Source organism: Peromyscus maniculatus, chromosome 4 (assembly GCF_049852395.1).
Source record: "Peromyscus maniculatus bairdii isolate BWxNUB_F1_BW_parent chromosome 4, HU_Pman_BW_mat_3.1, whole genome shotgun sequence".
Lineage (NCBI taxonomy): Eukaryota > Metazoa > Chordata > Mammalia > Rodentia > Cricetidae > Peromyscus > Peromyscus maniculatus.
This window is the reverse complement of record NC_134855.1, coordinates 3,030,369-3,056,075: the sequence shown is the minus strand read 5'-3', so window position 1 is coordinate 3,056,075 and position 25,707 is coordinate 3,030,369. Positions and strand designations below refer to the sequence as shown.

Here is a 25,707-nt window from a genome sequence, read left to right as displayed (position 1 = left end):
ATCACCACCTCTTCCTGACTCTTAGGCCTGAGGATCATTAAAGACCTGAGACTTCAGTCTGCACCACATCTACAAACAAAACAGACACTGTGACTACAGTCATGTTTTCTTGGGGTGACAATAAGGCCTTGGTGGTAAAGACTGACCTGAACTCTAGGTAAGACTGGGGAATGGAGCAGAAAAGGAAAACAGATTCTACCTATGATTCATGGAACATGTCTTTATATACACAGAGACTCTATTTTCTTTCTCCTCTTCCTGTCTTCCTTTTTGGCAGCCATTTTCCGGCCCTCTGATCACCATGTGAGGTGCTGAGGATAATAAGACACTCTCAGGACCACTTCAGTCTTCAATTTTAATTCATATTAGTAAAAATGCTTGATATTCATGAGGGTCTTCTTGGTCCAGCACTTTACTGGCTAATAACTGAAGCCTATCCTATTTATTACTGTGTATTATAAGAATATTTTGGCTGTAATGATTAAGTTACTTGACAAGTTGATGTGTACTTTCCATATGTCAAAAATGAATGTTTTTCCATGGATTATTCTGAGATTCACAACTACTCAAAGATGAAGAGTGGAATAGGGGATGGTTCCAATAATTCTCACTTAATAGTGACATTATAAACCCAACCTTCAGACAGTAAAGAAGACACAATAAAAACAAATACCACCGGGCGGTGGTGGCGCACGCCTTTAATCCCAGCACTCGGGAGGCAGAGCCAGGTGGATCTCTGTGAGTTCGAGGCCAGCCTGGGCTACCAAGTGAGCTCCAGGAAAGGCTCAAAGCTACACAGAGAAACCCTGTCTCGAAAAACCAAAAAAAAAAAAAAAAAAAAAAAAAAAAAAAAAAAAAAAAACAAATACCTTCTTTTATTAAAATTAGCAATTATTTCACTAATATTTTACTGAGTACTTTCTATGTACTAGGTTTATTCTAAATAATTTAATCATTATCAAACTTAATTGTCATAACATTCTACACTACCATATTATTATCCCACTTAAACAGATTTGTAAAACAAAGTTAGAGAAGTTAAGAGATGTTCTCAACATCTGTACTCAGAGTAAAGAATGGGGGAATCCTGTCACATTGTGAGAATATTTATTTTAACCACTGAACTACATACATATGACGTTAGCACCAGCTGTCACTTAATGTTCTCTTCATTTGCTCCTCCACACCATGGAGCAGCAATGCTGAAATATTTGTTTTGATTACACACAATGATTCATGAAGAAACTTGATGATCCCAGCATTTGAGCTTCTCAACAAATGTCTCAGGTAAGAATTTTAACTACATTTTATGGGTCACAAAAGCAAACTTCAAAGCATGTGAGGAACAGAACTAGGAAGCATGTTAGTTGATGCTTCCCATTGCATTGTGTCTCAGGCTCCCATCTCACCAGTGACTACTAATCCTGGAATGACTCCCCACACACACACAGAAACACAGCTTTCCATAGGTGCTTGTCTCGATAATGACAGCAAAATGTGGAGAAGTCGTACATGCAGATGGAAGAGTGATTCAGAGAGGAAACTAGCCTACACAGTCAGCCTAAGAATGAGGACAGAGAGGATTCTTTTCTGATCTCTAGGGAATCCTAATCCTAAAGTGGAAAGTATTGATGGTGAAGCTGAGGATGAACTGGAAATGATGTGTTTTTCAGGTTCACACTGCATTAACTCACTACAGTGGTGATCAGAAGCAAGGGGCTAGAGCATGCCAGCATGTCTATCTCAGCTAGCTTCTCTGTGAAGAAATTATTTTGCTTCTGTTTGCCTTAAAATGCATATAGAGAAAAAAATGAGAAAGAGAGGGACAGAGGGAGAGTCTGAGGAAGGGAGAAAGAAGGAGAATCTTTTGTACTGTCTATTACATTTTAGAAATAAATGCCCTTAGATGAACTCTGACATAAGGGACTGAGGCTGAAACTGTATTATTAAGTGTCTTTCTAAAGTAGCCAAGATTGAAGAGGTATGAATTCCAGTTTGGGGGCTGGAGTGGCGGCTGAGCAATTCAAAGCACTAGATGTGCTTACAGGGGATCCAGTTCAGTTCCCAGCACTCACACAGTAGCTCCATTTCCAGAGTGTCCAGTACCCTTTTCTGGCCTCTTTGAGCACCAGGCATACACATGGTACATATACATGCATGTAGGCTGGCAGAACACTCATACACACATACAGGGGGGTGGTGGATGAGAAAAAATTGCAGTTCAGTCTCATTCAGACTGTCTTCGGGCAGAACTTGCTGTATTACATGATGAAGAAGCCAATGACCTCCCTTCAGAATGTTTCATCATAACCAGGCACACTCCTAATAGTCATACGTATTTACACATGAAAAGTTATAAGTACTAGTCATTCTTAGTGGCCTTAGTAAGGAGCAAGGGACTAACAAAGTCTTTGGAATCTGTGACTTTTTAAAAAGACCAGCTTATTTAACCCCTTACTAATCTATCTGCCTTAGAAGGAAACTAGAAACCAAACGGTCATCTCTGACTTCCTGCTTATGGGCTTTTCTGAGCACCCAGAGCAGCAGCCTCTCCTGTTCACACTCTTCTTGGCAATGTACCTGGTCACCCTGTTGGGGAATCTGCTCATCATCCTGGCCATTGGCTCTGACCCACACCTCCACACACCCATGTACTTCTTCCTGGCCAACCTGTCCTTCATCGATACCTGCTGCACCAGCACCATTGTCCCCAAAGTATTGGCCAACATCCAAACCCAGCTTCACACCATCTCCCACACTGGGTGCCTTCTGCAGATGTATTTCTTCATGGTCCTGGCCTTGCTGGATGATTTCCTGTTGGCTGTGATGGCCTATGATCGCTATGTGGCCATTTGCCTTCCTCTGCATTACACCACTATCATGTGTCCCCAAAGATGCCTGTTTCTGGTGGCCACATCCTGGCTCTGCTCCAACCTCATGGCCTTTTCACTTACACTCCAGATGGTTCATGTCTCCTTCTGTGCCTCTCATTCCATCCCACACTTTTTCTGTGATCTACTCCCACTCCTCAAGCTTGCTTGCTCAGACACCCAGACCTTTCAGCTCATGATGTTTGCTGAAGCTGCCCTCTCAGGTGTGGTCCCTCTCATCTGTGTCCTGGTCTCTTATGCCCACATCATGCATACCATCCTCAGGATCCCCTCTGCTGAAGGAAAGCACAAAGTCTTCTCTACCTGTGGCTCACACCTGACTGTGGTCACTCTGTTCTATGGAACTGTCTTTCTGGTGTATTTCCAGCCATCATCCTCCTACTCTGCAGACACTGGAATAGTGGCATCCATTTTTTATACAATGGTCACCCCCATGCTCAACCCTTTTATCTATAGCTTGCGGAACAAGGACATGAAGAGAGCTCTGTGGAAACTTGTTGGCTTGGGGAAGCACTGTAATTTGTAAATGGTACTTCAGAGTTAAAGCCCAGGTCTTTTAGTACAATTTTTGAAGAACTCAAAATGAATGCTCACCATCACAAACAAGTTTAACCAGTGGAGAGTGCTTGACGTGGTGAGACTCGACTAGGACTAACAAGTCAAACATAAGTTATGGCCTAGAGATAAAGAAGGACAAATCCCTAAAGGACTTCAAAACAAAAATGACACAAGGCAACTGCAAACAGACAAGGAAGACATTATTCACGGTTATTTAATGCCCTTAGTAATGATGCCATCTGAACCTGAGCTCACTGAATGTCGGGAAGATTTTTCAGTGCTGGGTTGAGAGGAAGAACATGGATGATCTGTGTTTCTAACTGGCTTTACCAAAAAGAAATGTTTTAAAGACAGGATGGGGTTTTGCAACTAGAAACAAACATTGTCCATGACACTTGGGACTCTACCTACCACAGAGCTTAAGAGGTATGTGCCATCATGCTTGACAGTTCATAATAAGTAGATGACTACCACATGCTTGGGATAGGCATCGCTGGGCTGTGAAAGTATCAAGAGGCTATTTGAGATCCTTTGAAAAGGAGCCAGAAAACAAGTTATAAACACAAAGTGTAAGTTCTGGTCTTTGTTGTTTCAGTTTTCTGAGACAGGATCTTTCTCTCTAACCAAGGCTGCCTGGTACTTACTATGTACCTGAGGCTGGCCTCAAATTTATGATCCTCCTGCTTCAGCCTCTGGAGTGCTGGAATTACAGGTACATGCCACCACAAGCTGCATCATACAGGTGAGGTGGTTGGAATAAGAATGGCCCTCAGAGACTCATTTATTTGAATGCTTAGTCACCAGGGAGTGGAATTCTTTGATAAGAATAAAGGATTAGGAAGTATGGCCTTGGAGAAAGTTTGTCTGGGGTGGGCTTTGAGGTTTACAAAGCCCAAACCTGGCCCAGTCTCAGTCTCTCTTTCTCTCTCTCTCTCTCTCTCTCTCTCTCTCTCTCTCTCTCTCTCTCAGCCTGCAGATCAGGATGTAGCTCTCAGCTCCAGTGCCATGCATATCATCATGCTCCCTGCTGTCGTGATAATGGACTAAGCCTCTGAATCTAAGCCAGCCCCTAATTAAATGCTTTCCATTGTAAGAATTGTCATGGTCATGGTGTCTCTTCACAGCAACAGAACAGTGACTAGGAGAGAAAGCTAGGTAAAGTAACTGCTGTAAGGATTGAGGCCAGGGACCTCCAGTCAGGGAAAAAGTTTTGCTAAACTAGACTTTTTTGGTAAGTAGTAAACACTACCCAAAATATTCAAACCAAAAAGTGATAACAACCAAAATCATGATGTCTGGGCATTTAGGATTGAAGCTAATACCCAGTCAGTAGCTCGATCTATACCTAAGTTGTGACTCAGTAAAAAGAAATGTGGACACAAGATAAATGGATCAAGTGCTGTAAGCCTTGGGGCCATTTCCAAGTATGTCCTCAGAAGTAGTTCATTCACAGAATTGTTTTGAGAACATATTTTATTACTGAGACTAAGAGAGAAAAAAAATATTCTAAAAATGAAAGTGAGGTACCAATAGATAAGAAGTGTGCTCCCGAATCACCCAACTGAGGTCACGTCAAAGGCTCTAAACTGTGTGATCATTATCTATCCAGGAAAAACTGAGTTTTCCATTTTCCCTCCTCATTGTGTTTGCAAAATAATATCTGTGCATCATAGAAAGAGCAGAAAAAGGAAGTAGTCTTGAATTCATTGGCACCAGAGATCATTTCCTAAATATAACACCAGTAGCACAGACACTGAGAGAAACAATTAATAAATGGGACCTCTTGAAACTGAGAAACTTTTGTAGAGCAAAGGACACGGTCAACAAGACAAAGTGACAGCCTACAGAATGGGAAAAGGTCTTCACCAACCCCACATCTAACAGAGGGCTGATATCCAAAGTATATAAAGAACTCAAGAAACTAGACTTCAAAATGCCCAACAGTCCAATTAAGAAATGGGCTATAAAGCTAAACAGAGAATTCTCAACAAAAGAAGCTCAAATGGCTGAAAGGCATTTAAGGAATTGCTCAATATCCTTAATCATCAGGGAAATGCAAATCAAAATGACTCTGAGATACTATCTTACACATCAGAATGGATAAGATCAAAAACACTGAAAACAGCTTATGTTGGAGAGGATATGGAACATCCTCTCCTCCACACACATGCAAACTTGTACAGCCACTTTGGAAATCAGTATGGCACTTTCTTAGAAAATTTGGAATCAACCTCCCTCAAGACCCAGCTATACCACTCTTGGGCATATACCCAAGAAATGCTCAATCATACCACAAGGGCACATGCCAAACTATGTTCATAGCAGCATTGTTTGTAATAGCCAGAACCTGGAAACAACCTAGATGCCCTTCAACTGAAGAATGGATAAATAAAATGTGGTACATATACACAATGGAGTACTACTCAGCAGAGAAAAACAATGACATCATGAGGTTTGCAGGCAAATGGATGGAACTAGAAAAAATCATCCTGAGTGAGGTAACCCAGACTCAGAAAGACAAACAGTATGCACTCACTCATAAGTGGATACTAGATGTAAAGCAAAGGATAACCAGACTGCAACTCACAACTCCAGGGAGGCTACCTAGTAAAGAGGACCCTAAGAAAGACACAGGGATTGCCCAATGACAGAGAAATAGATGATGAGATTCCCATGGGCAAACTGGGGGTGGGGAGGATAATGGAGGGCAAGGGTCAGGGGAAAGATAGCTTAGGGTAGAGGGTTGTCCCAGCTGGATCAGTATGGGAGAATGGAGAGGGAGATACTATGATGAATGAAGACCCCAGGGGAATAGGAAGAAGCAGAACGCTAGAGAGGTCCCCAGAAATCCACAAAGATACCTCCACTGTAGACTACTGGCAATGGTCGAGAGAGTGCCTGAGCTGACCTGGCTGTCATGATAGAACTCTCATCCAGTATCTGATGGAAGCAGATGCAAAGATCCACAGCCGAGCCCCAGGTGGAGCTCCAGGAGTCCAATCGGCAAGAAAGAGGAGGGATTGTATGAGCGAGAGATGTTGAGACCATGGTTGGAGGAAGCACGAGGACAAATAGCCAAACTAGTGGAAGTGTGATACCTCAGTAAAACCCCCCACTCTATCCCCTACAGACAAAGAGAAGCTTAAACCAGGATTCCTAAGTGTAGATAAGAACTTAGACCCCTTTTCCCCAGGTGGCTGTATCTGCTACAGGGACTTTGGGAAACAGTCAGGATATTCGACCAAAAGACTAAAAAGGGAGGTGGGTTAAAATAAATTATATGGTCTGTGCCTTTAAGAACTAGCCTTACAAAGAAAGGGGAGTGCTCCTTCCAACCTCCCTGTTGTGAGTGAGAGATTTGGAAGAGCCTCCCTGGAGGCTTATAAACTTAGAAAACACCTTACTTTTGCATTCTGTACCTAAAGTCTCCAGTGGCGGCTTTGGGGATGCGATCTAGGCACAACAAGACCCTCACTCTATTGTCTCAAAAAGGGGGCCTTAGACAAAGATATCTCAATATAGATAGACACAGGCCAGTTTCAAGTCCCCAGAAATGATGGCGCCAGCCCCAGGAACAAAAGAACAGAGTCAGGATGCCTGATGGTAACCAATTAACCACGAGATGCCCCTCTCCGGAGATAACATGACCAGACCCCGGAGAGGAGTTGTAAAACTCCTGACAGGGCAAACAGATAAGCTAGAATAAGATAAAGTCCAGGCCTGGGAAAAACTGGACCAATCAAGGATGGACCTGTACTAACCCCCTCCCCTCTAATAAATTTTATGGGTTTTGCCTATAAAAACTAACTTCCCCAAGAAAGAATAACTCTTCTCTGCCTCACTTGAGATGGCTTGAGATGAGTTCCCAATCATGACTTGTAACAGATAAACCTTGCTTTTGCATTCTGGTATGATTGTCCTTGGTGGTATCTCTGGGGGTTACGATCTGGGCACAACAGAAGCACATGAACTGTGAACCAATGGTGGAGGAGCCCCCATGGAACTGGATCAGGCCCTCTGGATAAGTGAGACAGTTGATTAGCTTGAATTGTTTGGGAGGCCCCCAGGCAGTTGAGCCAGAATCTGTCCTTGTGCATGGGCTGACTTTTTGGAGCCTGGAGCCCATGCTGAGACACTTTGCTCAGCCTTGGTGTAAGGAGGAGGGGACTGGACCTGCCTTGGCTGAGTCTACCAGGCTGGGCTGGAGGTCTACCAGGCTGGGAGACCTTGCCTTGGAGGAGGTGGGAGTAGGGGGTAGATTGGGGAGGAAGGATGGGGGGGGAGGAAGGAGGATGGGGGAATCCGTGGCTGATATGTGAAATTAAGTTAATTATAAAATAAAAATACTATAAAAAAAAGAAAGAGCAGAAAAAAAAGTGCTCATCCATCACTCCTCCATTTAAGAAGACCACTGTTTGTATTATTCTGTCCTTTTTTTCTAGCTGTTTTTGCTTTGCTTTGATGAGGAAAATGCTGTAGAAACAAGTCCCCATCTGCTTTCCCACTGGCACTGGATCTGGATCTAGCAAATATTAAGAAGATATTATGGAATGTGACTGATATTTCCTCTAAAAAAAACTTTAAGGCATTAATCTTATCTTGAAAGGAAGGTAAAGCATCAGGGAAAAAAGCGAAAGGAATAGTGGATGGTAACGTGACTGCTGGGTAGCTCTCGACTGGGCATGAGCCTCATTTCTAAAGCCATCTGGGTTCTAGAAGAAGAAAGCTTATTTAAGCAGGATCATAGTGTAAAGGTCTAGACTTGACTTTATAGACTCCATCTTAGGGAAAGGGCCCCCATCTCAGACCACCTGCTGTTCTCAGTTCCAGGAAGGACCTCAGGAATATGCCATGACAACTCAAAGAGATACAGAGCAGTATGCTCCTGCAGACATTCTGTCTGTGGTTTATGGCCTTGAAGATATATAGATAATCCTGCTGAGCAATCCAGATAATCCTATTCAGCTGGTTGTGGTTCCCTGCCAAAAGTCTAACCTAATAGTTTCAAATGTGATTTTGTGCCCAAAGTCTAGACCAATAGTTTCAAAAAATCATCTTGCCCCATATCCCTTCTACCCAATCCCAAGTTGCCAATTCCCAACTTGTAGTTTTTCCCTAAAAATACTCATGGCTGCTGCCACATTTCCTTCCATCTGCCATGCGGTGGCCCAGGTTGAACCTGAATAAAAGGACCTTTATGTGCTTGCATCAGAAACTGGCTCCTTGGTGGTCTCTGGGGGTTTGGAGAAATGGGTACAACAGTAGCAGGTGGGATCCTCTAGGAAGAAAGATGCCTTCTGCTGGAGGAGGGCCCTTGGGGGTCAGCAGAGGAGCACCAGTCCCTCTTATAAGAATCAAATAGTATGAATTATTGAATTGCATCACAGTTGAAAATATGTTAAAATAGTATATCCTCTCTGTTATTTACCAGGCACAAGAAATAACCACAAGATACAACAAAATCCACTTTGAGAGTTTTATTAAGGGGAAAAGGAAAGACGAGCAAGTGAGCAGACCTGCCAGAGAGGAAATGTGCCGAAGGGGTGGGGGAATAGATGGAGTTTGCTTTTAAGGATCACCTCAAGCATGCATATAGGGGCGTACATAGCCAGGCTACACATGCGCACAGATTACATGGCCACATTGAACATGAATTATGTAGGACACAAGGCCCTGGATGTAAGCATTTTGCCTGAATGCTGACAGCACACATTCAGCCATAGGATTCTAGAAGCAGTTAGGGTATAGGAAATGATAACTAACATTCTACCCTTTTTTTAGTATAAAAAGTAAGGGGATTCCCAGTAACCACTTGGTGGCTCACATCCATCTGTAATGAGATTTGGTGCCTGGTGCTCTCTTCTGGCATGCAGTTATGCACTGCATACATAATAATCTTTGGGGAAAAAAGATTAAAAAAAAAGAAATCCCTGCTCTTGGGGGCTGGAGAGATGGCTCAGTGGTTAAGAGTACTGACTGCTCTTCCAGAGGATCTGGGTTCAATTCCCAGCACCCACATGGCAGCTAACAACTGTCTGTAACTCCAAGAGCTGATACCCTCACACAGACATACATGGAGACAAAAACACCAATGCACCAAAAAAAAAAAAAAAAGTAAAGGGTTAGGGGTGGCAGGTGAATGGGAATGGGAACACCGGGTCACTCAAGACTACTTCCAGCTGACTTGGTAGGCATTAGTTATTTGAGGGGATGGGCTTTTCCCAAGGTAGCCAGTCATCCTGAGGTAGCTGGTTGTCTTTGATGCTGTTTGAGCCCTGTGGAATCATCCAGCACTGCTTGGATTTGACAGTTTGGATCTGATAGTTTGGACCTGACAAGATGCTAGCAAGGCAGAAGATGAAGTTTAGAAATTTTTTTTCTTAGATCCTGGTACTTGGGTGGGGGAAGGAGAGATGAGAGGGGTTCCTGAGGGGTCCCAGAATGAGGGAGGGGGTCTCAGGACCAGGAAAAGATTGAATGATACTTATCTGGAGTGGATCTGACCTATCTAGATAGATCCAAGTTGAATCCCTGGAGCTCAGAAGAATTTTTAAGTTTACGAAAGAGACAAATTTTAGAATTTTTTTTTTTTTGCATTCAGAAACATGAGCATTTCTTTGGTTGTTATTTCTGTAACTTGACTGTCAGCTGGAGTAATTATAAAAATTAAAGGTTTGTTCAACTTATGATTAGGAGCCTGGGAGATTTAAGATTAAATGTTATGTTCAGAAATGCTTTGTTGCTGATGAGGAGTCCCTAAAGACTCCTTAGGCATTCAGGACATCAGATGATGAAAAATACATTCAAGAGATAAATTCAAGTCAAATTAATAACAGCCTCTTGTAACCCACTAATTCATTGAGCTATGAATGTGCTGATCCATTCACAAGGGGAAAACCCTCAGGACCCAATCACCTCTTTTTTTAATTTTATAATTAATTTAATTTTACTTATCAGCCACTGATTACCCTGTCCTCCCTCCTTCCACCCCATTCCTGCCCTCCCCCAATGCAACCCCCATTTCCACCTCCTCCAAGGCAAGAACTCCCCTGGGGATTCAGCTCAGCCTGGTAGATTCAGTTGAGGCAGGTCCAGTCCCCTCCTCCCATCACCTAGGCTGAGCAAAGTGCCCCAGCATAGGCCCTAGGTTCCAAAAAGTCAGCTCATGCACTAAGGACAGGTCCCGGTCCTACTGCCTGAGGGCCTCCTAAATAGTTCAAGCTAATTGACTGTGTCACTTATCCAGAGGGCCTGATCCAGTTTCATGGGGGCTCCTCAGCTATTGGTTCATAGTTCATGTATTCCCCACTAGTTTGGCTATTTGTCCCTGTGCTTTTCCCAATCATGGTCTCAATATCTCTTGCACGTATAATCCCTCCTCTCTCTCGCCAGTTGGACTCTGAGCTCCACCTGAGGCTTGACCGTGAATCTCTGCATCTACTTCCATCAGTCACTGGATGAGAGTTGTATCATGACAGTTAGGGTGTTTGGCCATCCAATCACCAGAGTAGGTCAGTATGGGCTTTCTCTCGACCATTGCCAGTAGTCTACATGGAGGTATCTTTGTGGATTTCTGGGGACCTCTCTAGCACTTTGCCTCTTCCTATTCCCTGGCGTTTTCATTTATCAGGTCTTTCTTTCCTTGTTCTCCCTCTCTGTTCTTGATCCAGCTGGGATCTCCTTCCCCCAACCTTTGCCATTCATTACCCACCATCATGTCCAGTTTGCTCATGTAGGTCTCATCCATTTCTCTGTCACTGGGCAAACCCTGTATCTTTCTTAGGGTCCTCTTTACTAGGTAGCCTCCCTGGAGTTGTGAGTTGCAGTGTAGTCATCCTTTGCTTTACATCTAGTATCCACCTATGAATGAGTACATACTGTTTATCTTTCTGAGTCTGGGTTACCTCACTCAGGATGATTTTTTTCTAGATCCATCCATTTGCCTGCAAACCTCATGATGTCATTGTTTTTCTCTGCTGAGTAGTACTCCATTGTGTATATGTACCACATTTTATTTATCCATTCTTCAGTTGAAGGGCATCTAGGTTGTTTCCAGGTTCTGGCTATTACAAACAATGCTGCTATGAACATAGTTTGGCATGTGCCCTTGTGGTATGATTGAGCATTTCTTGGGTATATGCCCAAGAGTGGTATAGCTGGGTCTTGAGGGAGATTGATTCCAAATTTTCTAAGAAAGTGCCATACTGATTTCCAAAGTGGCTGTACAAGTTTGCATTCCCACCAACAGTGGAGGAGTGTTCCCCTTGCTCCACATCCTCTCCAGTATAAGCTGTCTTCAGTGTTTTTGATCATAGCCATTCTGACAGGTGTTAAGGTAGTATCTCGGAGTTGTTTTGATTTGCATTTCCCTGATGATTAAGGATATTGAGCAATTCCTTAAATGTCTTTCAGCCATTTGAGCTTCTTCTGTTGAGAATTCTCTGTTTAGCTCTATAGCCCATTTCTTAATTGGACTGTTGGGCATTTTGATGTCTAATTTCTTTCTTTCTTTCTTTTTTCTTTTATTTATTTATTTATTTTTATTTTATTTTACAATACTATTCAGTTCTACATAACAGCCACAGATTCTCTTGTTCTCTCCCTTCCTGCCCCCCTCCCCTTACCCCCAACCCACCCCCCCTTCCCACCTCCTCCAGATCAAGGTCTCCCCCAAGGACTGGGATCGACCTGATAGACTCAGTCCAGGCAGGTCCAGACCCCTCCTCCCAGATTGAGCCAAGCGTCCCTGCATAAGCCCCAGGTTTCAAACAGCTAACTCATGCAACGAGCCCAGGACCTGGTACCACTGCCTAGATGCCTCCCAAACAGATCAAGCCAATCAACTGTCTCACCTATTCAGAGGGCCTGATCCAGTTGGGGGACCCTCAGCCTTTGGTTCATAGTTCATGTGTTTCCATTCATTTGGCTATTTGTCCCTGTGCTTTATCCAACCATGGTTTCAACAATTCTCACTCATATAAACCCTCCTCTTTCTCACTAATTAGACTCCCAGCGCTCCACCCCAGGGCCTATCTGTGGAAGTCTACATCCAGATTCCTCAGTCCTTGGATGGGGTTTCTGGCACAACTATTAGGGTGTTTGGCCATCCTATCACCAGAGTAGGTCAGTCCCGGCTGTCTCTCAACCATTGCCAGCAGTCTTTTGTGGGGATATCTTTGTGGATTTCTGTGGGCCTCTTTAGCTCTTTGTTTCTTCCTTTTCTCATGTGGTCTTCATTTACCATGGTCTCCTATTCCTTGTTCTCCCTCTCTTTTCTTGATCCAGCTAGGATCTCCCGCTCTCTTTCCCTCGACCCTCGCCCTTCATTGCTCCCACTCATGTCCAGGCTGTTCATGTAGATCTCATCCATTTCTCCATGTCTTTCTTGGGATCCTGTTTTCCAGGTAGCCTCACTGGTGATGTGAGTAGCAGTCCAGTCATCCTTGTTCCACATCTAGCATCCTCCTATGAGTGAGTACATACCATATTTGTCTTTCTGAGTCTGGGTTACCTCACTGTGGGGTGTTTACACACCACCCCCACAGTTCCCCAGAGTTTTCTTGAGTGCAATCAGCAGGAAATATTAGATAGAAGGATTTATTGCAGAGAATATCATGGAGATAAACAGATAGAAAATAAAGGATAGCCTCGAAAAGGCCTGGAACCTATTCCAACGGGCCCCGACTGTCTCTGGCCCAGGGTTTTTATAGAGACGCCAAGGGGTGGAGCAAAAGACCTCCTCCCCCAGCACAGCCAAGTGCAGACCATCTCAGACACCTGCACTCAGGCCCGTGGTCCTGATCATCCTCTATTCAGACCTGCTGGGTAAAGCCACAAGGAACCCAAGAACGGGCTCCCACAGGTCCCCCCTTCTTAATATATAAAAAATAACTATTAATGGCTTACAGCAATCTCCATAGCTGTTACACCTCCCAGTATGGGAGTAGAGGATGATATAGATGGCATTTCTCTTTTGAATTAGGTCCAAGGTGACCACAGCAGTCTTAGCTGCCTCAAGCCCTTTCTAAACCAAAAACTCTTAAGGCGATTACAAACTTAAAGAATCCCTTAGCTTCATCATTACCATTAACAGGTTAACATAAATATTGCTATACATAGTCACAATTCTCCCAATCTTACAGCTCAAAGCAAACTCTTAACAGAACCATTTGAATTAGCATATATGGTGCTATATATAGTAAACAATTTTCTCCATCTTACAACTTTAACTCAGTCATTTGAATTTTCTTGTTAACAGAACATAGGAAAAACTTCGATGTATTCACATCAAACTTAAACATTTCCTCAACTCCACAAAACCAGGGTGCATTAATATCAATAGGTTTCTGCGAACATAATTCAATCTCATAACTCCTCCTTTTCTTTATAATTTTTTAAACAAAAACTCAAATCTGGTTAGAGGAACCCAAACTTATACAATTCCTACAAACCCATATTGAAAAGCAATATTTTCAATCTAACCATTAACACTTTGAAAACTTTTTAGCAAAACATCCAAAAGCAGTTTCTTAATAAAACTCTTTACACACTTTAAAAGTAGTCTCTTAGTATACCCCATTTGCATTTCTTACTAACAAAACATGACATTAATCCACTCAAACAACAATTTAATTAAATAGACTAAGGAATATTAACTCTCCCTTTTCTTTATAATTTTAAGCCTAGTTAGAAAAATCTCAAGCCTAGTTAGAAAACCCAAACTTTTTTGTTTAAACAGTTCGATTTGTAACACAAAACCAGTTCCATAAGTAATTCCATTTTTACATAAACAGTTCCACAAAACAATTCATAAATCACCAGTTAATAAAGCATATATGCATACACAAAATTGCATCTTGCTTCTAAGTAGAAATACATTTCTTCATTTAAACAGTTCCATTTTTAACCCAATTCCAGAAAACCGTTCCTAGGTCATTACTCAAAACTGTCCCATTGCAATGAAACCTCTTTTGTTTATTTTATTTAAGTCTTAAAATTCAAATGATAAATTCTGGTACTAGCATTCCAAATATGAGAAATCCATAACCAAAATCTTTTTGTAATTTTATCTCATTTTTAAGTTCAAAAAGTTCAAACAAGAAAAATTCTGGTATCAGGCTTTCACTTCCAAATATAAAGAGACTTTTTCAACCAAAACTTTTTGCAGTTAATAATTTTTGTTCACACAAGTGTCTCTGAACTTTTATTCTCAAGCCAGAGACCTTTTTAGGTACAGTAGTATTCTAAACCGCATCGTTTTTTATGTTAGCTCAGGTTTTTCTGTGTTGCGTTGATTTTCCACGGATCTCAGCTGTGAATGCCTTGTTGTACTGGTTCTGGCGTCCGCCATTCTTAGCTTCTTAGCAGCTTCTGGAGCTTTTGAAACCATTCAGACTGCCTACTTTGCAGTCTACTGGGACACTAACCTTCTGTGTCTCGGGTTCTTTCGCCATATACATTAAGAATAGATTCACACTTAACATTTACACTTTTTTACAAACTCACATAACATGTACTTAAGCATAAACTCACTCAACATTTACACATTTTTACAAACTCACATATAACATATTAACATCTACTTATTTATACTTTAAAGAAACTATAGAACTACTTTAGTAAATTTATTTATTTACTTCTTATATGCTTCTTATCTTATTTCTTATTTAAACTTACATTTACAACTAGTATCTTTACTTCTTACAAGCTTGTTACTACATGTCTTAAGACTACCTTAGATACTTTTTGCAAGCTTATATTCTTAAAGGAACTCTATAGATCTATTTTACAAACTTATATAGGGCTACCATTAGCATATATTTAACTTAGCAAACATCTAAAGATTTCTTAACACAGAGATCTAACAAGAGAATATTTTCTACAAACTCACATCTTATTTTCATTTTTCTATCTCTTACTCTTAATTATTATCACTATCTCTATTAGAAAGATTCTCTAAACTAGACAGGAAGTACGTACATCATTTCTAAAGTTTAGAGTTTATAGTCAGCTTTGTTATAAAGCACTGGGATTTAGTGAGTGGTGTCATTATAAAGTTGTGATACTTGTTGCTAGGGGATTGTAACATTCTCCAGACAAAGCCACACCCCAAAGTTGCCGAGTTCTCTTGGCCTTTCTGAACTGGCAGAGATGTACTGTCAGTGGTAAACAGTTTTTAACTAGAGACTGTCCCTTCACCCAAATTCATAATAGCTCCCCTAAGAACTTCAATTCAAACAAACGTTTCTATCACAGCAGTACTTTTGGTTTGCTCTACTGAAAAACTTCACTTCACACTGAGGGTGAAATTACCGTATTTAGCTGCTGTAAAGCTCTTCGCCAATACTGCACAGCTATTAGGTGATATAAGGTATTTTTCTAAAGGAGCTAGTAAAGCCAAAAGCGGCACAGCTCCGAACTCTTATTTCCTCACTGTTTGCATTAAGCCAGTGACAAAAACCTCAAATACTAATCAAGCCATTTTCATTCTGGTTCTTTTATAGGAACGTCATTGGAGCTGACCTTCCTTAGTTCCACGATCCTTACCAGACGCTCTGTAACCACCGAGCTTCATTCTCCTCTTGTGAAAAAACACAAACATGTCCTCGACCCCATATTAACACAGGATCGGGACCCTTCCATAATCCTGAGCAGGGATCTTTCCATTTCACTTGAGTTTCAGGATTTAGTATTTTCACTTCATTAGCTTTAACTCCTGATGTTATAGCAACGGTGATATTTAGCATTAATTTCTTATAGGGAACTTTCAGGTGAAGCAACTCTTTTGTAAGACAGCTAGATTTTCTGAAGTTTGTTTCCCATTTATAAACCAGTCATTTCTTTTTCGAATATCTGTTTCCTGGTCTCCTTATTAGATTTGCAAAGGGATTACTCATTGCAGGCAGTTTGTTCAAAAAGCAAAGAACTTTTTTAATTTCAACATAAGCTTCTTCATATCTAAGACAAAGTTCAGTGTATAAACTGCTTTCCCTTGTTTTAAGGATTTTAAAATGGCTTGTTTGCTCTTAAAGGTAGCTTTTGTCATCCAACTACTGTAAATATTTGCACAGCTATTAGGGTAAATAAGGCATTTTACCAACTCAGCCCCAAACCACGAAGCACTTAGTTCCATATCCTTTCAATCTTTCATTGGAACTGATATTTAAACCCTTAGACGATTTTCCTGCTTATTCTTTGAAAAGCTGTATTTTAAGATTACCATGAACGTATTTTCGAGCTGACAAAAGTGTTTCAGGGCAATGTTGCCATCTTTAGCAGAAAAACTACCTTTCCCAGAATGCATTTCCCTTATATCAGTCCATAATAATAACAGTCCCTTATATCATTTCCCATATTTCTTTTCGGGTCTGAGAGTCAACTGGTTCTCTTTTACTAGACTTGCTTACAAATTCTTGCCTGGGAGGTTTGAACAAAGTTTTTTGCTTTTGCAACGGGAGATTTGAACAAGCATTTTACATTTTCAGCTATGGCACATTGGGAGATTCCTATTCTCTCCTCAGCTGGTTTCAACAGGTGTCTCTCCTTGATTTGACACTGGCCCCCAGATCAGAACCGCACCTGCCTGGTTAGCGAGCATTGAGGCTGGCATTCCTGATAGCAACTTTCCTCAGGGCTTGTGTTTGTTTTAGCCAGTCAGTGAAAAACAAGATCATGTGAAAGAGCTTTTCCATAGCTCTTTCAGAGAGATTTTCTCCCACTGATTTTATTCTCATTTTGCTTGTTCCCTCCCCCCCCCCCCAGATGCAGAGCTTCAGGTACCTACCTGTCTGCGGCTCTGTACCTCTGCTAGCTGCCTTTGGAGGTAGGGACTTTCTCCCCCCCCCCCCAATCTGCCTCAAACTCTAGCAGCTTGGTCATGCATTTTCTGGGGAGGAATCTGTCCCCTCTGTTTCTTCAGAGTCTTTCTCCCTGACAGTATCCAGTTTGGTCTCAATTTATCCCCTCTACCCCAGAAACAGTTTCCGACACTACAGTGGCAGCTTTCCCTGCTACTAAAGGTAGGGGCTTTTGTCCGTTTGTTTTCGGGGTCTGTGTGGTTTGCATACAGACTGAAAATCTAACAAGGGAGGTTTTTGCCATTTCTAAACTTCCATTATGATAGGTGCTTTGCCTCATCAAGCCTTCACCTGGCCCAGTCCCCCAGTGGGTTGTGTTTGCTTGTCTGGGTGCTCAAGGACAGAGCTTATGCCAGAGGCAATCACCCCTCAGGGCTACACTCCCTCATCTCACCAGGAGTCAGTTGAAACAAAGCTTTTCTCAAAGAGATTCTTTCTCTGACAGAAAAGAAAGCTTTTCTCCTGGATAGTTCTGTTCTGCCCTGGCTGGGCTCTTTCCCCAGACAGCGTTCTGACTCAGCAGCACAACTGCTTCAGACACAGTTCAGCTTTACTGTTTTCCCAGAAAGGTCCTTTCTCTGATAGGAAAGCTTTTCTCAGATTTCTTTTTGCAGCTGCGGACCTATCAACCGGGACTTGTAGGAAAGCAGGCAACTGTGCTGTTCCCACCGGCTTTAGTTTTGTTTGTTCATTGGCAATCTTCCCCTGGGTCCTGCACCTTCCTGCCTCAGCTCTGTGCTCCAGGAAGTTTGCAACTGCAGGAATCCTAGTATCCCTGAAATGCACTCCAACTCAGAGACGCTGGCCAGTCGCCTCTGGGTTTTTGCTCAGAAGCGAGGATACAATGCTAACAGAGTTTGCATTGCTTCAGGGGATCTTTGCATTAGGACTTTTAGGAGCACCTTTTCATTCTGAAACACTCACTCAAACAAAACTCTTGATGCCTCAGCTTGGCTGTAACTGAAAAGCTTGGTTTTTCTGCTTTTCTCAGGCAAAGTTTCCGGCCCTTTGGGCTCTCTGTAGCTTTTCACCCTTACTCTCCCAAGCGTTTCCCTCAGGGTACTCTGACCCACTGTCTTTTACTAGCTTGAAGAAACAGAGCTTAGAAGAGGTTTTTAGGAACTTGTCCTTGCCTCCTGAATTGCAGGGAGGATTTTTAAAGCTTGAAAGAACTTAGAGAGGTTTTGCTGTCTTAAGAGCTTTGTTGTTTTCCCTTAGAGCTAATCACAGGTGGTCCCCATACTAATATCTTCAGGTGATTCTAATTTGTTTTCCTTCTGAGAGAAAATTAAAGGCTTTAGTTTTTAAGTTTTTTAAGAGAGCTTTTGAGAAAGATTAAAGCTTTTTGGAGAGATTTTTCCCCCCAAATTTTCCAAGAAAAGCTTTAGAGTTTAAGAGAAAGATTTTTTTCCCCCAGGAGAAAGACCAACTTTTCCCAAAACTTCCCAACTTTAAATTTTGACTTCTTACACCCCCATTTTTGCCTCAGGGAGAAAACACTTTCTCCTGCCCCTTGGATTTATCATTTCAGCTGTCCCCAGGTCAAAAACTTCAATAGGAAGCTTTTTTTTCTTCCCTATAAGCTCAGAGAAGAGCTTTTTTACTACCCCTGAAGCCCAAAGAAAGATTTTTTTCCCCAGTTTGCATTCATAGCCCCCAAAGTTAGAAAATTGAAGAGTTCTTCTGTCTAGTTGCCTTACTTATTTTTCTTACACTATCTTACACTTCTAAGTTTTTCCTACACTATATTACTACCCTATACCTTATACTTATTTTTCACAGAAATTGAGAAAGGGATAGAAGATAGAAAATTTTGACAGAAGAGAATTTCACTGCAGCATCGGACATCCTTCCAGTCTGCTTTCCTTTTCTCTTGAGGATAAAACCCCTGCCTCCCAAAAATATATATGAAAAATATATTTTTTTTCCATAACACCGGCATGCCTTTCCACTGGCAGGGCTGACAGCACTTTCACCAAAAACTCTGTAATAAAACTATTATTTTCCTTTATCTTTAGTCCCTATTACTTTGTCTTTAGTCCCTGTTTATTTGTCTTTAGTCCCCCCTTTTTTTGTTCCCCTTTTTTTCTTTAGTCCCTTTTTTTTCTTTTTTCTTTAGGCGCCATTCTGTGGGGTGTTTACCCACCACCCCCACAGTTCCCCAGAGTTTTCTTGAGTGCAATCAGCAGGAAATATTAGATAGAAGGATTTATTGCAGAGAATATCACGGAGATAAACAGATAGAAAATAAAGGATAGCCTCGAGAGGGCCTGGAACCTATTCCAATGGGCCCTGACTGTCTCTGGCCCAGGGTTTTTATAGAGACGCCAAGGGGTGGAGCAAAAGACCTCCTCCCCCAGCACAGCCAAGTGCAGACCATCTCAGACACCTGCACTCAGGCCCGTGGTCCTGATCATCCTCTATTTGGACCTGCTGGATAAAGCCACAAGGAACCCAAGAACAGGCTCCCATACCTCACTCAGGATGATTTTTTCTAGACCCATCCATTTGCCTGCAAACCTCATGATGTCATTGTTTTTCTCTGCTGAGTAGTACTCCATTGTGTATATGCCATAATGTATTTATCCATTCTTCAGTTGGAGGGCATCTAGGTTGTTTCCAGGTTCTGGCTATTACAAACAATGCTGCTATGAACATAGCTGAGCAAGTGCTCTTGTGGTATGATTGAGCATTTCTTGGATATATGCCCAAGAGTGATATAGCTGGATCTTGGGGGAGATTGATTCCCAATTTTCTAAGAAAGCGCCATATTGATTTCCAAAGTGGTTGTACAAGCTTGCATTCCCACCAGCAGTGGAGGAGAGTTCCCCTAGTTCCACATCCTCTCCAGCATAAAGTGTCTTCAGTGTTTTTGATCTTAGCCACTCTGACAGGCGTAAGGTGGTATCTCAGAGTTGTCTTGATTTGCATTTCCCTGATGATTAGGGAAGTTGAGCAATTCCTTAAATGTCTTTCAGCCATTTGGGATTCCTCTGTTGAGAATTCTCTGTTTAGTTCTAAAGCCCATTTCTCAATTGGACTGTTGGTCCTTTTGATGTCTAATTTCTTGAGTTCCTTATATATTCTGAATATCAGTCCTCTGTCAGATGTGGGGTTGGAGAAGATCTTTTCCCATTCTGTAGGCTGTTGCTTTGCCTTGTTGACCGTATCCTTTGCTCTACAAAAGCTTCTCAGTTTCAAGAGGTCCCATTGATTGATTGTTTCTCTCAGTATCTGTGCTACTGGTGTTATATTTAGGAAGTGATCTCCTATGCCAATGCATTCAAGACTACTTCCTACTTTCTCTTCTAGCAGGTTCAGAGTAGCTAGATTTATGTTGAGGTCCTTGATCCACTTGGATTTGTTTTGTGCACAGTGACAGATATGGATCTATTTGCAGCCTTCTACACGTTGATATCCAGTTATGCCAGCACCATTTGTTGAGGATGCTTTCTTTTTTCCATTGTACCCTTTTGGCTTCTTTGTCAAAAATTATATGTTCATAGGTGTGTGGGTTAATGTCAGGGTCTTCAATTCGATTCCATTCGTCCACATGTCGGTTTTTATTCCAATACCAAGCTGTTTTTATTACTGTAGCTCTATAGTAGAGCTTGAAGTCAGGGATTGTGATGCCTCCAGAGGTTGTTTTATTGTACAGGATTCTTTTGGCTATCCTGGGTTATTTGTTTTTCCATATGAAGTTGAGTATTATTCTTTCCAGGTCTGTGAAGAATTGTGTTTGTATTTTGATGGGGACTGCATTGAATCTGTAGATTGCTTTTGGTAAAATTGCCATTTTTACTATGTTGGTCCTGCCTATCCATGAGCATGGGAGATCTTTTTATTTTCTGACATCTTCTTCAATTTCTTTTTTCAGGGACTTAAAGTTCTTCTCATATAGGTCCTTCACTTGCTTGGTTAGTGTTATCCCAAGGTATTTTATGTCATTTGTGGCTATTGTAAAGGGTGATATATCTCTGATTGCCTTCTCAGCTTCATTGTCCATTGTATATAGGAGGGCTACTGATTTTTTGAGTTGATCTTGTATCCTGCTATGTTGCTGAAGGTGTTTATAAGCTTTATCAGTTCCTTGGTGGAATCTTTGGGGTCACTCAAGTATACTATCATGTCATCTGCAAATAGGGAAAGCTTGACTTCTTCCTTTCCAATTTGTATCCCCTTAATCTCCTTATGTTGTCTTATTGCTCTGGCTAGAACTTCAAGTACTATATTGAATAAGTATGGGGAGAGTGGACAGCCTTGCCTCGTTCCTGATTTTAGTGGAATTGCTTTGAGTTTCTCTCCATTTAATTTGATGTTGGCTGTTGGCTTGCTGTAAATTGCCTTTATTATGTTTAGGTATGTTCCCTGTATTCCTGATTGCTCCAAGACTTTTATCATGAAGGGGTGTTGGATTTTGTCAAATGCCTTTTCTGCATCTAGTGAGATTATCATGTGGTTTTTTTTCTTTGAGTTTGTTTATATGGTATATTACATTGATGGACTTTCATATGTTGAACCACCCTTGCATCCCTGGGATGAAGCCTACTTGATCATGGGGGATAATTGTTCTGATGTGTTCTTGGAGTCTGTTTGCCAGTATTTTATTGAGTATTTTTGCATCAGTGTTCATGAGGGAGATCGGTCTGTAGTTCTCTTTCTTTGTTGTATCCTTGTTTGGTTTAGGAATCAGGGTAATTGTAGCCTCATAGAAGGAGTTTGGTAATTTTCCTTCTGTTTCTATTATGTGGAACAATTTAGAGAGTATTGGTATTAATTCTTCTTTGAAGATCTGGTAGAATTCTGCACTGAAACCATCTGGTCCTGGGCTTTTTTTGGTTGGGAGACTTTTAATGACTGTTTCTATTTCCTTGGGGTTTGTTATTGGACTATTTAAATAGTTTATCTGGTCTTGATTTAACTTAGGTATGTGGTACCTATCCAGAAAAAAATGTCCATTTCTTTTAGGTTTTCCAGTTTTGTGGAGTAGAGGTTTTTGAAATATGACCTGATAATTCTCTGGATTTCCTCAGTGTCTGTTGTTATGTCCCCCTTTTCATTTCTGATTTTGTTGATTTGGATTCTCTCTCTCTGTCTTTGGGTTAGTTTGGATAAGGGCTTGTCTATCTTGTTGACTTTCTCAAAGAACCAACTCTTTGTTTCATTAATTTTTTGTAATATTCTCTTAGTTTCTAATTTATTAATTTCACCTCTCACTTTGATAATTTCCTGGCATCTATTTTTCCTGGGAGACTTTGCTTCTTCTTGTTCTAGAGCTTTCAGGTGTGCTGTTAAGTCACTAGTGTGAGATTTCCCCAACTTCTTTATGTGGGCATTTAGTGCTATGAATTTCCCTCTTAGCACTGCTTTCATAGTGTCCCATAAGTTTGGGTATGTGGTGTCTTCATTTTCATTGATCTCTAGGAAGTCTTTAATTTCTTTCTTTATTTCTTCCTTAACCCATTGGTAATTCAGTTGAGCATTATTCAGTTGAGCATTAATCAATCCATAAGATTGTAGGTTTTCTGTAGTTTTTGTTGTTGTTGAAATCTAACTTTAAACCATGGTGGTCTGATAGAACACAGGAGGTTATTCCAATTGTTTTGTATCTGTTGAGATACAAGGCCAAGTATGTGGTTGATTTTAGAGAAAGTTCCATGGGGTGCTAAGAAGAAGGTATATTCTTTTTTGTTAGGATGGAATGTTCTGTAGATATCTATTAGGTCCATTTTGGTCATGACATCAGTTAATTCCTTTATTTCTGTTAAGTTTCGATTTGGGAGATCTGTCCAGTGGTGAAAGTGGGGTGGTGAGATCTCCCACTATTAATGTGTGGGGTTTTATATGTGGTTTAAGCTTTAGTAATGTTTCTTTTACATATGTAGGTGCCCTTGTGTTTGGGGCATAAATGTTCAGAATTGAAACTTCATCTTGGTGGATCTTTCCTGTGATGAGTATGTAATGCCCTTCTTGATCTCTTTTGATTGATTTTACTTTGAAGTCTATTTTGTTGGATATCAGGATGGCTACACCTGCTTGTTTCTTAAGACCATTTTATTGGAAAGTCTTTTCCCAGCCTTTTATTCTTAGGTAGTGTCTGTCTTAGAATTTGAGATGTGTTTCTTGTATGCAGCAGGAAGATGGGTCCTGCTTTCGTATCCATTCTGTAAGCCTTTGTCTTTTCATAGGTGAATTAAGTCCGTTGATATTAAGGGATATTAACGACCAGTGATTGTTCATCCCTGTTATTTTTGGTGGTAGTGTGTGTGTACTTCTCTTCTTTGGGGTTTGCTGCTGTAGCTTTATCTATTGCCTGTGTTTTCGAGTGTGTATCTGACTTCCTTCGGTTGGAATTTTCCTTCTAGTGCTGTCTGTAGGGCTGGGTTTGTGGATAGGTATTGTTTAAATCTGGCTTTGTCTTGGAATGTCTTGTTCCTTCCGTCTATGATGATTGAAAGTTTTGCTGGGTATATTAGTCTGGGCTGGCATCCATGGTCTCTTAGTGTCTGCATTACATCTGTCCAGGTACTTCTGGCTTTCAAAGTCTCCATTGAGAAATCGGGTGTTATTCTGATGGGTTTGCCTTTATAGGTCACTTGGCCTTTTTCCTTGGCTGCTCTTAATATTCTTTCTTTATTCTGTACATTTAGTTGTTTAATTATTATGTGTTGAGGGGACTTTTTTGGGGGTCTAGTCTGTTTGGTGTTGTATAGGCTTCTTGTATCTTCATAGACATTTCCTTCTTTAAGTTGGGAAAGTTTTCTTCTATGATTTTGTTGAATATATTTTCTGTGCCTTTGAGTTGGTATTCTTCACCTTCTTCTATCCCTATAATTTGTAGATTTAGTCTTTTCATGGTGTCCCAAATTTCTTGGACATTTTGGTTCATGACTTTGTTGGCTTTAGTGTTTCCTTCAACTGATGAAACTATTTCTTCTACTGTATCTTCAATGCCAGAGATCCTTTCTTCCATCTCTTGCATTCTGTTGGTTATACTTGCATCTGAAGTTCCCGGTCTTTTACTCAGATTTTCTATTTCCAGCATTCCCTCTGTTTGTGTCTTCTTTATTTTTTCTATTTCCCTTTTCAGTTCTTGGACTGTTTCCTTTATTTGTTTCATTGCTTTTTCATTATTTTCTTCCAGTACTTTATTGTTTTCTTCCAGGACTTTATTGTTTTCTTCTAATTTGTTTGCCCTTTCCTCTACTTGTTTACAGCATTCTTCCCATTCTTTTGTCTTTTCCTCTACACAAGCCTCTACCTTCTTCATGATGTTATTCATAAGGCTGTTTTCTTCTGCTTCTTCCAATTTTTGATGTTCAGGTCTAGATGTTGGAGGTGGGCTAGTTTCTGGTGATGCTGTATTGCTCTTCATTTTGTTGTATGTATTTCTGCCTTGTCGTTCGTTCTTGGTCTTATCAGTGTACTTGGTTCAGAAAGAGCTGACAGATTCAGGAAGTCTCTCTATCTTGTCCAGATGGGGGCTCTCTTGTCCAAATGGAAACTCCGGGGCAGGATGGAAGCTCTTATCTGGACCGGAAGTCTGGGGCAGGATGAGAGCTTTTGTCCAGACAGGAAGTCTGGGGTAGGATGTGCGCTCTTGTCCAGAAGGATGTGTGCTCTTGTCCAGAAGGGAAGTCCAGGTCAGGATGTGAGCTCTTGTCCAGAAGGGAAGTCCAGGGCAAGATGGGAGCCCTCTCTGGTCCAGAAGGGAAGTCAGGGGCAGGATGGGAGCTGGGGGGTGGTCTCTAAGTCTCAGGAAGTGGCTGGGGTCTCGGGCAGATGGGCGTGGGGGCAGGGCATGGAGATTTCAGGGGCTACCGGGGTCTTGGAGAAGGGGATCCTTCCCGGTGGGGCTAGAAGGGGACCTGCCCAGTGGCCAGAACCTGGGGCCAAGTTGGGCAGTTCTTCCCAGAGTGGCTGGTGCCCAGGGATGGGGTCTGGGTTGGGCCCAGATACTCACCTCTGGTCTAGAAGGGAAGTCGGGGGCAGGATCTAATTTCTTGAGTTCTATATATTCTGGATATCAGCCCTCTGTCAGATGTGGGGTTGGTGAAGATCTTTTCCCATTCTGTAGGCTGTTGCTTTGTCTTGTTGACCGTGTCCTTTGCTCTGCAAAAGTTTCTCAGTTTCAAGAGGTCCCATTGATTGATTGTTTCTCTCAGTGTAAATTTTAGAAATATTAAGAAGCAACCAAAGGGAATTTAAATTCCTAAGCTTGTTAGCTATGATATTATAGTGTTTAGTACTCTGCTATCAGAATTTTATTGGTTAGTGTTAAAGTTATGAAGTCATATAGTGAGAGGAGGTGGGAATCTGGAAAATACTGTTCTTTCTATTATTATCAATTAGTCTTCCTATCTTCACCTGAGACAAACCTTAACACACCTGTTTCCTTTCAT

At 41.4% G+C, this 25,707-nt stretch overlaps 1 protein-coding gene across 1 annotated transcript; it reads left to right on the top strand.

Annotated features, from left to right (window-relative positions):
• Positions 1–2,490: 2,490 nt before the first annotated feature.
• LOC102903787 (olfactory receptor 1G1-like) lies at positions 2,491–3,417 on the top strand. The gene has a single exon (XM_076568615.1). The coding sequence runs from the start codon at positions 2,518–2,520 to the stop codon at positions 3,415–3,417; it is 900 nt and encodes a 299-aa protein (XP_076424730.1). The 5' UTR covers positions 2,491–2,517.
• The last annotated feature ends 22,290 nt before the right edge of the window (positions 3,418–25,707 follow it).

What these genes read in the sequence shown, in the direction of transcription:
- LOC102903787 (XM_076568615.1), top strand. Translation starts at nt 2,518, where the DNA reads ATGGGCTTTTCTGAGCACCCAGAGCAGCAGCCTCTCCTGTTCACACTC.